The sequence below is a fragment of the Carcharhinus amblyrhynchos genome, chromosome 2 (genome assembly GCF_965287045.1).
Source record: "Carcharhinus amblyrhynchos chromosome 2, sCarAmb.v2.hapA, whole genome shotgun sequence".
NCBI classification, from domain to species: Eukaryota; Metazoa; Chordata; class Chondrichthyes; order Carcharhiniformes; family Carcharhinidae; genus Carcharhinus; species Carcharhinus amblyrhynchos.
Window position 1 is genome coordinate 140414714 of NC_137325.1, and position 14742 is coordinate 140429455.

Genomic DNA, 14742 nt, shown 5'->3' on the forward strand with positions numbered 1-14742 from the left:
AAGTTGCTGCAATTCACATTTTCCAGCCCTTGTCCCGTATCCTTAAATGTTCTGATGTTTCAAGTGCTCACCCAAATATTTACTAAAGGTTTCCAATTTTACTTCCTCTCTGGTCCACCGCAGCACTGAGAGCCTGCATCTGAAAATTTCAGACCACTGTCACTATTCCCAAGCTGGCAATGTGCCAAACAAGAGTTCTGGAAGATGATAGAAATCCATTGTGAAATACAAGATAGCTATTGAATACATCTGCTATGGCTTTTAGTGCACCAATGAGCCATGAGCTAAAAACTCCTCCCTCTTAAAGTGTGACAAAAGGGGAATTTCAGTTTAGGCTGGGAGAGGCAGTGAGGGTTTGATGCTAAGCAGCAAAGCGACTGGAAGGCAGCAAGCAGCAGTGGCGAAATGTCTTACTGGCTACCCATTCTCCTGACCCTAGCCGTCCTCCTGCTCAGCCTGCTCTACCGTCTGGGCATTTTCAGGCGCCGGCGCCCCGGTGAGCCTCCACTAGACTCCGGCTACCTGCCCTGGCTGGGGCACGTCCTGCCCTTCCGCAGGAACACGGCGCAGTTTCTGCAGCAGATGTGGAAGAAGCACGGGGATATTTTCACCCTGCAACTGGGAGGCTACTACATCACTTTCCTGATGGACCCGCTGTCCTATGACACGGTGACAAAGGCACCCAAAACCAAGCTGGACTTTGAGAAATTTGCAGGGGAGCTGGTGGCCAGGGTGTTCGGGTACCATGTACAACCTAAGGACCACTACCTGCTGAAGGCTGCCAGCAACAAGCACCTGATGGGGGATGGGCTGGTGGAGCTGACCCAAGTCATGATGGGCAACCTGCAGAAGCTGATGCTCCAGGGGACAGCCCAGGCCTCCCAGTGGAAGGAGGACGGTCTTTTCCACTTCTGTTACAACGTGTTGTTCAGGGCTGGCTACCTCTCCCTCTTTGGGAACACGCCAGCCACTGGGACTGATCAGCAGGAAGAGGCTCAGCAGCACGACTGCCAACACTCCGACTACATCTTCAATCATTTCAGAAAGTACGACCGCCTCTTCCCCAACCTGTCATTTGCCGTCCTGCCGCCCAAGAAGAAGCTGGAGGCCGAGAGGCTCAAGAGGATGTTCTGGGAGATTTTGTCCATCCAGAAAATGATCACCCGGGAGAACATCAGCAGGTGGGTCTCCGAGCGCCTGCGCCAGATGATGGAGCAAGGGGTGAGCGCGAACATGCAGAACCGTTACATGTTTTTGCTGCTCTGGGCATCACAAGGCAACACCGGCCCCTCGGCATTCTGGCTCCTGCTGTACCTGATCCACACCCCCAAGGCCCTGGAAGCGGTGCAGGCTGAGGTGGACCAGATCCTACGTGAGACAGGCCAGAAAGCCAAGGCGGGGTCCCCACCCATCAACCTGACCCGGGACATGCTGCTGAGGACCCCGGTGCTGGACAGTGCGGTGGACGAGAGCCTCCGTCTATCCGCCGCCCCCATGCTGGTCCGAGCCGTGATGGAGGACATCAGCCTCCAGCTGGCCGACGGCAGCCGGTACTGGCTGAGGAAGGGCGACCGGGTGGCGCTCTTCCCTTATCTGTCGTCACACATGGACCCGGAGATCCACCCAGAGCCGCACACCTTCCGCTTCGACCGCTTCCTCCAGCCAGACAGCAACAGCAGGAAAACGGAGTTCTACAAGGGTGGCAAGAAGCTGAAATACTACCACGTGCCCTGGGGGTTGGGGATCAACATGTGCCCTGGCCGCTTCTTTGCCACCAATGAGATCAAGCAGTTTGTCTTCCTCATGCTCAGCTACTTTGAGTTTGAGCTGGTGAATCCTCAGGAAGAGATCCCCCCCTTAGACTACAGCCGCTGGGGTTTTGGGATCATGCAACCCAGTCACGATGTACAGTTCAGATACCGTCTGAGGTTTTAATGCTGTGCGTGCCTGTGCGTGTATGTGTGGGCGGTGGTGGCAGGCAGGGAGTGGGTCGGGGTGGGGGGCGGGTGTCCGCTGCTGCTATTGCCTTTTTGCAAACCCCACACACACACGCACGCACACACACACACACCTTTCCGCAAATTGAAGCTTTATGCGCAAATGCCCTAACCATCTAATCGACCACTCTGACAAACCTCCTGGCCATTCAAAGCGTAAGTTTGTGTGGGATTTTGCTGTGCATAAATTGTCCACTAATCAAATCGGGATGCTTGCAAAAGGGAAAAAAGTACTTCAATAGCTGTTAACTGCTTTGGGATGCCCTGAGGTCTTGAAATCCGTTTATGTGACTGTTCTTTCAGAGAAGCCTGTAGGATTCATTGAGCCAAATAGGTTCCTCCTGCGCTGTAAAGCTGTTGTGATTCTGCGAAGTTCTTTCTGCAGTGTTATTAGTGTGGAACTACAGAACTATGTGACTTGGCTGCCTTCACCCTTTGTTGCCCCTCGTCCCCTGATCATAATCTTACATACCCTTCCCCCTCCACCACTCCGCCCCCCGCCCCCCCCCCCCCCCACAACCCATCGCCCATCCACCAACACTCTGCCACCATTGCCCTATTTACCTTCCAGCCTCTTCACACCGACTGCTGTCCAGATTCAATGGGCAGGTGCTGGAAGCGCTCCGGGTTGGTTTGAAGTCTCATCTGAAAGACGGCACCGTCGATGGTGCAGCACCCCCTCAGTGCCGCATCTGGATCGACAGCCAAGGCTGTTTTGGGCTCAGGTGTCTGGAGAATAACCAATTTTGCAACTTGCTGAAATGCATGTGAGTATGCTGCATGCTGAGCCATTGCTATCATGTTGTGGTGGCTCACCGTCATGGAAAATTGTGCTTTCAAGGACTCCCGGAGCACTTTCACTGCCAATGGAGAACTTTGGGAATGTAGCCTTTGTTAAAATGTAGATACAGCTGCAGAGAAGAATTATTCTGTTGATGTTTACTCAAACAGAAGTAATAAATCACTATTTCTCCTTTGACAAAAAATGGCGTGATCTCTTTTATTCCTACCTTGAGGAAATAGCAATTTTAAATATGACCATTGATTCAAAGGAGAATTTCAGAACTATACTCACCACAGGAAGAACTGAAATGGTGCGCAAACTGAGCACAATTTGGTATTAATGTCACTGAAACATATTGGGCAATTTCCAGCTAAGCTTTAGTTTGGTATCAGCCACTTGAATTGGTGCTCTGTACTCTCACATTCCTTTTTCTTTCAAATTCACCCTCCCTCTGTTTATTCCGACAGCTTTACCCTCCCCTCTGAGTTAAGCTGTGCTCCTCCGGTACTGAGATTTTCCTCCATCTCCAGTTGTTTTAGGTGTGGCTCAATGATTAGATTTGATTTCGTTTCATTTCATTTCATTTGATTTATTAATGTCACATGTATTAACAAAGAACAAAGAACAACCCAGCACGGGAAACAGGCCCTTCGGCCCAACAAGCCCGCGCCGCCGCATCACCCTACACCTATTCTACCCTGCGTGTCTATGAATAGAACCCCTGACTTAGCCAGATTCAGGGGAGAATAGTGTCAATTTGGTAAAACCAATCAGCCTAAGAGCACATCTTTGGGGTGTGGGAGGAAACCGGAGCGCCCGGAGGAAACCCACGCATCCACAGGGAGAATGCACAAACTCCCACAGACACAGGCCCAAATCCATGTATCTGCACAGCTAGCAGTGCTAGTCACCGAGCTGTTGCGGCGCCCTTCTACCGGTCCAGGATCAAGCACACGCACCGACACGAAGTACTAGGCCACTCCTGGAACCTCCAAGAGTAGCCCACGCACGACCCACCGTGTGCATGCCCCTCGTTTGACAATGAGGTGGACCTCCACCTGCGGAATAATACAGTGAAAAGTATTGTTTCTTGCGCACTATACAGACAAAGCATACTGTTCATAGAGAAGGGATCAAGAATATGCAGAATGTAGTGTTACAGTCATAGCTAGGGTGTAGAGAAAGATCAACGTAATGCAAGGTAGGTCCATTCAAAAGCCCAGTGGCATCAGGAAAGAAGCTGTTCTTGAGTCGGTTGGTACGACTCAAGAACAGCTTCAGGAGCTGGGTTCCATTTCCCATTTGGTCACTGTCTGTTCAGAGTCTGCACATTCTCCTTATGCCTGTGTGGGTTTCCTCCAGGTGCTCTGGTTTCCTCCCACAGTCCGAAAGATGTACTGGTTAGGCGTATTGAACAGGCACCGGAGTGTGGCGACTAGGGGAATTTCACAGTAAGTTCATTGCACTAAGTCTTACTTGTGACTAATAAATAAACTTTAATTTTGTTTTACTTTGGCAGCTGTGTCTTCAGCGGCCAAGGACCTGAACTCTGGAACCTCTTCCCTAATCTCTCCCATCTCTAACCTCCTTCAAGACAGTGTTTAAAACCTTCACTTATCTCGATAATTCCTTACATGACTTACTGAAGCACCCGAAGATGTTTCACTACATTTAGAGATGGTACACAAACAGAAATTGTCGTATCATTTGTTCTCATTAGCAATCACTTTTGTATTTAACAAATGGCTGTATACATTTACAGTGTTCCAGCCACCGTTTTAGGAGCATACTTTGGGTTTTTTTTCTAAGTCAGGGAGACAGGCTGACACCTGTTGCAGTTAGTTGATTTGATTTGATTTCTTGTCACATGTATTGGTATACAGTGAAAAGTATTGCTTCTTGCGTGCTATATTGACAAAGCATACTGTACATAGAATACATAGGGCAGAAGAAAAGGAGAGAGTGGAGAATATAGTGTTGCAGCCATAGCTAGAGTGTAGAGAAAGATCAACTTAATAAAGTTTGATGACAACAGGGAAGAAGCTGTTCTTGAGTTAGTTGATATGTGACCTCAGATTTTTGTATAATTTTCCCAATGAAAGAAGATTGAAAAGAGTATGACTGAGGTGTGTGGGGTCCTTGATTATGCTGGCTGCTTTATTAGCAGTTAATATTGAGGATGTGTAATCTGAGGGGAGAGCAGCCTATGGCCATCATAGACAGTGGTGACTTTATCATAGAATCGTAGAATTTCTACAGTGCAGAAGAAGGTCATTTTGCCCATCTGACAGGGAGTCACTCACTCACCCACTCTATCCCCATGACCCCGCGCATTTCCCCTTGCTAATCCACAAAACCTAGACAACATTACCTTTATCTAGTAATATTGATGAAGCAATTATCCATAAAGATATACATGTATAAATAAGTAAGCTAAGCAGCGAAATACTGAGCACTCAGAATAATTCAGATTGGAACAGCAAAGCTTTAAATCACAAGCTTTTTATCACAGCAGGGACGGTGTATAGGTGGCAGATTGCGGCTGGGAATATGAAAAAGCAGAATACTGCTTGAGAGCACAAATTAAATATTTGAATTATTCCTTGGGAAAGTAAATGTTCAGTGTGTGAGGATGTGGGGCCCCTCATCTCTCTTTGGCAATTGGTTAAAAATGTAATGGTTGGAAAATATCAGATAGGGTTGGATACAACAGGAAATAGACTGTTTAGAAATTATACGAAGAGGACCGGATGGAATGCATCCGAGGGTTCTGAAAAAAATGGCGGAGGTGATAGTGGATGCCTTGGTGGTTATTTTCCAGACGTCGCTGGATTCCGGGGAAGCGCCGGAAGATTGGAAAACGGCTAATGTTACGCCGTTGTTTAAGAAGAGTGCCAGGCAAAAGGCGGGGAATTATAGGCCGGTTAGTTTAACGTCTGTGGTAGGTAAAATGTTAGAATCCGTCATTAAGGAGGAAATTGCGAGGCATCTTGAAGGGAATTGCTTGATAGAGCAGACGCAGCACGGTTTCATTAAAGGGAAGTCGTGTCTGACAAATTTACTGGAGTTCTATGAGGATGTGTCTACGGCAGTGGATAGAGAAGAGCCGGTGGATGTGGTCTTTCTGGATTTTCAGAAGGCGTTTGACAAAGTACCTCACAAGAGGTTATTGCAGAAGGTCGAGGGACATGGAGTTGGGTGTTAGCGTGGATAGAGGACTGGTTGTCAAATAGGAGGCAGAGAGTGGGGGTCAACGGGTGCTATTCGGATTGGCGGATGGTGACTAGTGGAGTGCCCCAGGGGTCGGTGCTGGGGCCTCAGCTTTTTACCATTTATATAGATGATCTGGAGGAGGGAACCGAGTGTAGGGTGTCGAAATTTGCTGATGACACCAAGATTGGGGGAACGGTAAATTGTGCGGAGGGTGTGGAGAGTCTGCAGAAGGATCTAGATAGGCTGGGCGAATGGGCCAGGAAATGGCAAATGGAATTTAATGTTGGCAAGTGTGAGGTGGTCCACTTTGGTAGGAAGAATGGTAGGAAGGACTATTACTTACGTGGCGAAAAACTGCAGCAGGCGACAATGCTGAGGGACCTCAGGGTCCTTGTGCATGAGTTGCAAAAACCCACCTTGCAGGTGCAGCAGGTGGTCAGGAAGGCGAATGGGATGCTGGCCTTCATAGCAAGGGGGATTGAACATAAAAGTAGGGAGGTCTTGCTGCAGCTGTATAGGGCATTGGTGAGGCCGCAGCTGGAGTACTGTGTGCAGTTTTGGGCGCCGCACCTGCGCAAAGATATTTTGGCCTTGGAGGGAGTGCAGAGGAGGTTTACTAGGCTGATACCGGAGTTGAGGGGGTTGAGCTATGAGGAGAGGATGAATAAACTAGGCTTGTACTCGTTAGAGTTTAGAAGAATGAGGGGAGATCTCATTGAGACGTATAAGATGATGAATGGGATGGATAGGATAGAGGTGGAGAGACTCTTCCCGCTCAAAAAAGACAGTAGGACTAGGGGGCACAGCCGGTAAATGAATTTTAAAAAAATGACTTAACAGCTCAGATAGAAATAAATATGTATGACCTGATAGCCAATTGCAAAGATGTGGCTGCAAGGTGGTTAACGCTGGGACCTTTGTGAGCACTTGCTATTTCGGAAGGAGAGGAAGCTAGTGGTAGAGTAGCTCTGTCAATTAAAGAAGACGTGAGTGTGATAGTGAGAGATTACCTTAATTCTAAATATCAATATGTAGAGTCAGTTTGGGTAATGATAAAAAAAAGTAGAGTGACTTGTGGGAAAAGCTTATAGGTCCTCTAACAATAGCTATGCTGTCGGACAAAGTATACAAAAAGAAATAATCAGGACTAGTTGGAGTCGGCATAGCTCTGCCTCCAAGGTTTGATCTCATTTGCATCTTAGCCAAAAGGCTTAGATGCCGCTTTTAAAAATTGCGTCAGATGAAGCTAAAATGTAACCTAATGACTTCAACCAAGCACAGCATGTCGATACTACACTTGATCTTAGCCAAAAGGCCAAGAAGCGATATGCAGATCAAAATTACTCATGATTATTGCCATACCTTTCTGACAATTTGGGGCAATTGTGTGGCATTTAGAAGCTGTCTCTAGGTCTTAACCTTGAACGAACAAACAGAAACTGTAGTGCATCGCCCTCAGTTTCAGTAAATTCAAGTGTTCTAGTGTGTCACACAGTTCATTGGAACAAAGAAGCCCCTGATCTTGACGGTAGCGTCTAAACGCTGAAAACATTATACACTATTATTTGGCAAATGCGAATCAATCTTTTAGTTGTGAATATTTAACAGATTTGTGTAGAAAGATTGACTCTAGAGGGAGTGTGTACCAAAGACTACAAGTCTGGATTGATATAAATGTTTCTTCTTAATTAAGTTAATTATTAGTGTCACAAGTCAGCTTACTTTAACAGTGCAATGAAGTTACTGTGAAAATTCCCTAGTCGCCACACTCCAGTGCCCTTTTGGATACACTGAGGAAGAATTTAGCATGACTAATGCACCTAACCATCATGTTCTTCAGACTGTGGGAGAAAACCGGAGCACCCAGAGGAAACCCACGCAAACATGGGGAGAATGTGTAAACATCACACAGAGAGTGACAAGCCAGGAATCGAACCCTGGCACTGTGAGGCATCAGTGCTGCCTACTGTGCCACCGTGCTGCCCATTAAATCCCCCACCCCATCCCAGTCTCATTTGTAAAGATAAACTTGGAACTCCATCCAGTTGTGCTGTGCACTATTTTACAAACAATTACAGAGAAATTGCATTCAACCTAACTGCTCCATGCTAGTGTTTGTTCTCCACACGAGCCGCGCCCCCCCCATCTTAAATTATCTCGATCTATCAGCATGACTACTAGTCCCTTGTTTCCCTCACCTGCTTTACCCAGTTTCCCACGAAATATATATTTCTTGAATGAAGTTGGGCAAATGTTCTGTGGACAATTCATCTTTTCACCTCTTCTTGCGAAGACACTACCGCAAACAGTTTCATGGATTCCACCCTTTGACTCAGAAGAAAAAAGAAAGAAGTTGCATTTATATTGCATCTTTCAAAACCTCAGGATGCCCCCCACACCGCTCCCCCAAGTTCCGTGATATCACTGAGGCAGTTATTGTAATAAAAACACAGAGAAATCTCACAGGCAGCATTGCAATGAAAGAAAGGATAATCTTTTTATTATTGAAGTTGATTGAGGGATAAAAATTGGAGAGGGAGAATTCTCCTTTTCTCTATCAAAGTATTGCCAAGGGCCCTTTAACAAACCTCTAGCTGGGATTTTCCAGGGTAGTGGGGCATGTGTCTGCTCATAGGTCAGGAAGTCAGGGCCAACTAACTGCCTTGCAATCAGGACTCCCATGACTTTCAGGAATGAGATTCTTCTGCCCCCCCCCCCCCACCCCCGCAGGAGTGCCAACCAATCCGATGGCTGGCACCTCTTCAATCTCAGCAGCGTCACAGGGAGCTGTGGCCACTGCTGGCAGTGCAGCCAAGCAGGAGCAGCATCCATGGAGGAGGCCGTCGATTCCTCAGTTAAGTGGTTTGGGCTCACCAAGTCCATTCAGGAGCATCCTAACAAGGGGGGGGTGGGGGGTGGGGTCAGGTGGCAGGGATGGGGACGGGGGATATTTTGTAAGGGCAGCAATCATCCAGAGGGGAGGCCCTTGGCCTTGGAGGGGGCTCTGTGTGCAATGCCCAATGAGGCGGGCTCCCAATTCCACCTGCGAGGTGGCTACCAGGATAGATATAATTAGTGGACCTAGTTTTTAGGTGTCCAGATCACCAACAACCTGTCCTGGTCCCCCAGTGCTGACACCAAAGCCCATCAATGCTTCTACTTTCTCAGAAGACTAAGGAAATTTGGCACGTCAGCTACAATTCTCACCAACTTTTACAGATGCATCCATTGAAAGCATTCTTTCTGGTTGTATCACAGCTTGGAATGGCTCCTGCTCTGTCCAAGTCTGCAAGAAACTACAAAAGATCATGGATGTAGCCCAATCCATCATGCAAACAAGCCTCCCATCCATTGATTCTGTCTACACTTCCCACTGCCTCAGCAAAGCAACCAACATAATTAAGGAATCCACGCACCCTAGATATTCTCTCTTCCACCTTCTTACATCGGGAAAAGGATACAAAAGGTTGAGGTCATGTACCAACCGACTCAAGAACAGTTTCTTCCCTGCTGTCATCAGACTTTTGATTGGGCCTACCTTTCAGTAAGTTGATCTTTCTCTACACCTGAGCTATGACTGTAACATTACATTCTGCACTCTCTTGTTTCCTTGTCTATGAATGGTATGCTTTGTCTGTATAGCATGCAAGAAACATACTTTTCACTGTATACTAATACATGTGACAGTGATAAATCAAACCAAATCAAATCAAACCTCCAAAGTGGCAGAAGTTCCCTCCCATTTCTGATAAAATAGAGTGGTGGCTCGAAAAGGCCATTCACTTGTCCAAATGTAAGAAGACTGTCCTAAACCTTCCCAACTTATTTTAAGGCCTGGTTAGGTTGACAGCACCTTTGAACAATCCCTTAGTACTGTTATGGAGTGTTTATTCAATACACTCACCTCTCAGGAATTGGGACATAACCCACTTCAGAAGAGAATTGGACTTATCTGAAAAGGAAGAATGTGCAAAGTGATGGGGAAAAGGCAAGCATCTGGCACTGAGTGATTGCTCCTATAGAGAGGTGGTGCAGACACAACAGGCCAAATGACCTCCTTCTACAATGTAACAATTCTGTGATTGTCAAACAAAATTGGAAACCTAGATCCATAAAGAGGTAGTAGGAGGAGATAAGGAGCATCCAAAAGGAGAAGTGAAAGATAGAGAGAGGTTTACCAAGGGAATCCTAGAGCTTAGGGTTCAAGCAGCTGTTAGCATGCTTGCCAGTGGTGAAGTGATTTCACCACACGCACGTTCCTGGACCAGGTACTAATGTCGGTCATGGGGATGATGTGTGAACGGGCATGTGAGGGTTAGGAAATGGACAGTAAGGTTTTAGATGGATTGAAGTGTACGAGGGGAGGCTAGCCAGAGTATTGCTGGAACTCGGGCATGTAATAAATGCTCTGTACTTACCTGGATGTGTGCAGCTTCAACAAGACCCTAGAAGCTTGGCACCATCCAAGACAAAGCAGCCTGCTTGATTGGCACCTCATCCACAAACATTCACTCCCCTCAGCACCAATGCATAGTGACAGCCGTGTGTACCATCTACAAGATGAGTGCAGGGATTCTCCTAGGTTCCTTCGGCAGCACCTTTCAAACTCATAAAAAAAGTCTCACAACTTTATAAGTCCCTTGTCAGACCCCACTTGGAGTTCTGTGCGCAGTTCTGGTCGCCTCACTACAGGAAGGATGTGGAAGCTATTGAGAGGGTGCAGAGGAGATTTACAAGGATGTTGCCTGGATTGGGAGGCATGCCTTATGAAGATAGGTCGAGGGAGCTAGGTCTCTTCTCCCTGGAGAGACGAAGGTTGAGAGGTGACCTGATAGAGGTTTATAAAATGTTGAGAGTTATGGATAGGGTGGATTCTCGGAGGTTATTTCCCAGGGCTGAAATGGTCGCTACGAAAGGACACAGGTTTAAGGTGCTGGGGAGCAGGTACAGAGGAGATGTTAGGGGTAAGTTTTTCAGTCAGAGGGTGGTGAGTGAGTGGAATCGGCTGCCGTCGGTGGTGGTAGAGGCGAACTCGCTGGGGTCTTTTAAAAGACTTCTGGATGAGTACATGGGATTTAATGGGATTGGGAGTTACAGATAGTTCTATGGCCTGGGAGGTATGGATATGATCGGCGCAACTTGTGGGCCATAGGGCTTGTTTGTGCTGTAGTGTTCTATGTTCTATGTTCTAACACCAGGTTAAAGTCCAACAGGTCTATTTGGTATCACGAGCTTTCGGAGAATTCTCCTTCATCAGGTTCTTTTTTATTCATTCGTGGGACATGGGCGTCACTGGCTGGCCAGGATTTATTGCCCAGCCCTAGTTGCCCTTGAAAAGGTGGCAGTGAGCTGCCTTCTTGAATCGCTGCAGTCCATGGGCTGTGGGTTGACCCACAATGCTGTTAGGAAAGGAGTTCCAGGATTTTAACCCAGCAACTGTGAAAGAACAGTGATACAGTTCCAAGTCAGGATTGTGAGTGGATTGGAGAGAAACTTGCAGATGGTTGTGTTCCCATTTATCTGCTGCTCTTGTCCTTCTAGATGGAAGTGGTTGTGGGTTTGAAAGGTGCTCTCTAAGAATCTTTGGTGAATTGCTGCAGTGCATCTTGTAGATAGTACGTACTGCTGTTACTGAGTATTGGTGGTGGAGAGAATGGATATTTGTAGATGTGGTGCCAATCAGGCGGGCTGCTTTGTCCTGGATGGTGTCGAGCTTCTGGAGTGTTGTTGGAGCTGCACCCATCCAGGCAAGTGGGGAGAATTCCATCACACTCCTGACTTGTGCCTTGTAGTTCGTGGATAAGCTTTGGGGAGTAAGGAGGTGAGTTACTTGTCGCAGCATTCTGAGCCTCTGACCTGTTTTTAAGAACATAAGAACATAAGAAATAGGAGCAGGAGTAGGCCATCTAGCCCTTCGAGCCTGCCCCGCCATTCAATAAGATCATGGCTGATCTGTCGTGGCTCAGTTCCACATTCCCGCCCTCTCCCCATAACCCTTAATCCCCTCTCTTATCAAGAACCCATCAACCCGCTTCTTAAAAATATTTAGCGAGGCAGCCTCCACCACTTCAACGGGCAGAGAATTCCAGAGATTCACCACCCTTTGAGTGAAGAAGTTCCTCCTCAACTCCGTTCTAAACCGCCTCCCCTTTATCCTGAGGCTGTGCCCCCTAGTCCTACTGTCTTTTTTGAGCGGGAAGAGTCTCTCCACCTCTATCCTATCCATCCCATTCATCATCTTATACGTCTCAATGAGATCTCCCCTCATTCTTCTAAACTCTAACGAGTACAAGCCTAGTTTATTCAGCCTCTCCTCATAGCTCAACCCCCTCAACTCCGGTATCAGCCTAGTAAACCTCCTCTGCACTCCCTCCAAGGCCAAAATATCCTTGCGCAGGTGCGGTGCCCAAAACTGCACACAGTACTCCAGCTGCGGCCTCACCAATGCCCTATACAGCTGCAGCAAGAACTCCCTACTTTTATATTCAATCCCCCTCACTATGAAGGCCAGCATCCCATTAGCCTTCCTGACCACCTGCTGCACCTGCAAGCTGGGTTTTTGCGACTCATGCACAAGGACCCCGAGGTCCCTCTGCACCGTCGCCTGCTGCAGTTTTTCGCCACGTAAGTAATAGTCCTTCCTACCATTCTTCCTACCAAAGTGGACCACCTCACACTTGCCAACATTAAATTCCATTTGCCATTTCCTGGCCCATTCGCCCAGCCTATCTAGATCCTTCTGCAGACTCTCCACACCCTCCACACAATTTGCCTTTCCCCCAGTCTTGGTGTCATCAGCAAATTTTGACACCCTACACTCGGTTCCCTCCTCCAGATCATCTATATAAATGGTAAATAGCTGAGGCCCCAGCACCGACCCCTGGGGCACCCCACTAGTCACCAACCGCCAATCCGAATAGCACCCATTGACCCCCACTCTCTGTCTCCTATTTGACAACCAATCCTCTATCCACGCTAAAACCCTACCCCCAACTCCATGTCCCCTGACCTTCTGCAATAACCTCTTGTGAGGTACCTTGTCAAACACCTTCTGAAAATCCAGAAAGACCATATCCACCGGCTCTCCTCTATCCACTGCCCTAGACACATCCTCATAGAACTCCAGTAAATTTGTCAGACACGACTTCCCTTTAATGAAACCGTGTTGCGTCTGCCCTATCAAGCAATTCCCTTCAAGATGCCTCGCAATTTCCTCCTTAATGACGGATTCTAACATTTTACCTACCACAGACGTTAAACTAACCGGCCTATAATTCCCTGCCTTTTGCCTGGCACCCTTCTTAAACAACGGCGTAACATTAGCCGTTTTCCAATCTTCTGGCACTTCCCCGGAATCCAGCGACGTCTGGAAAATAACCACCAAGGCATCCACTACCACCTCCTCCATTTCTTTCAGAACCCTCGGATGCATTCCATCCGGTCCTGGGGACTTGTCCACAATCAGCCCCTCCAGTCTGTCGAGCACCACCTCTCTAGTAACAGTAATGTCATTAAGACCCTCCAGTCCTACCACCTTTCCATTGCTAACACCCGGCAAATTATTCACGTCCTCCTCCGTGAAGACAGAAACAAAAAAGTTACTCAAGACCTTAGCCATATCCCCATCCCCTACCACTAGGTCCCCTTTCTCATCCTCTAAAGGACCAACGTTCACCCTAGCCAGCCTCTTCCTTTTTATATATTTATAAAAACTCTTGCTATCCTTTTTTATATTAAGTGCTAGCCCAGCTTCATAGCTTCTCCTACCCTCCTTTATCAACTTCTTTGTCAATCTTTGTTGACATTTAAACCTTTCCCAATCCTCTTCTCGCCCACTGCTCTTAGCTACTCTAAATTCCTCCGCTTTTAATTTAACACTTTCCTTCACCTCCTTCGTTATCCATGGCTTATTACCTCTCCTCCTACGGTCCTTTTTGACCATCGGAATAAATTTCCGCTGAGCACCAAGAAAGATCTCCTTAAAGATCCTCCACTGCTCCTCAGCAGACCTACCTTCCAACGCGCTCCCCCAGTCCACATTCGCCAATTCTTCTCTCATCCTACCATTCTCCCCTCTATTCAAACAAAGGACGCGTGTCCGGGAACCCACTTTCTCCTCCTCCATCTGCAACAGAAACTCCACCATACAATGATCACTCTCTCCAAGAGGATCCTTCCACTGTGTTTATGTGGTGTATCCAGTTGAGTTTTTGGTAATGGTAACCCTAAGGATGTTGACGATGGGGGATGCAGTGATGGTTACACCATTAAATGTCAAGCGGCGGTGGTTAGAGTGTCTCTTATTGGTGATGGTCATTGCCTGGCATTTGTGTGATGCAAATGTTATTAGCCACTTGTCAGCCCAAGCCTGAATATTGTCCAGATCTTGTTGCATTTGAGTATGGATTACTTCAGTATCTGAGGAGTCACGAATGATGCTGAACATTGTGCAGTCATCAGTGAACATCACCATTTCTGACCTTATGATGGAGGAAAGGTCATTGATGAAGCAGCTGAAGATTGTTGGCCTCAGGGACACACCCTGAGGGACTCTTGCAGCAATGTCCTGGAGCTGAGATGACTAGCCCTCCACAACCACAACCATCTCCCTATGTACCAGGTCTGACTGCAACCAGCGGGGAGTTTGTCCCCTTATACCCAATGATTCCCGTTTCGCTAGGGTTTCTTGATGCCATGCTCTGTCAATTGTGGCCTTGATGTCAAGGGCTGTCACTCTCACCTCACATC

At 47.5% G+C, this 14742-nt stretch overlaps 1 protein-coding gene and 1 pseudogene across 1 annotated transcript; one reads left to right on the forward strand and one right to left on the reverse strand.

Annotated features, from left to right (window-relative positions):
• The first annotated feature begins 360 nt into the window (after positions 1 to 360).
• LOC145361704 (5-beta-cholestane-3-alpha,7-alpha-diol 12-alpha-hydroxylase-like) lies at positions 361 to 1958 on the forward strand. Its single transcript, XM_080217623.1, has one exon. The coding sequence runs from the start codon at positions 406 to 408 to the stop codon at positions 1933 to 1935; it is 1530 nt and encodes a 509-aa protein (XP_080073749.1). The 5' UTR covers positions 361 to 405; the 3' UTR covers positions 1936 to 1958.
• A 5211-nt stretch (positions 1959 to 7169) lies between these two features.
• Positions 7170 to 7321, reverse strand: LOC145361868 (U2 spliceosomal RNA; annotated as a pseudogene).
• Between the last annotated feature and the right edge of the window lie 7421 nt (positions 7322 to 14742).

What these genes read in the sequence shown, in the direction of transcription:
- LOC145361704 (XM_080217623.1), top strand. Translation starts at nt 406, where the DNA reads ATGTCTTACTGGCTACCCATTCTCCTGACCCTAGCCGTCCTCCTGCTC.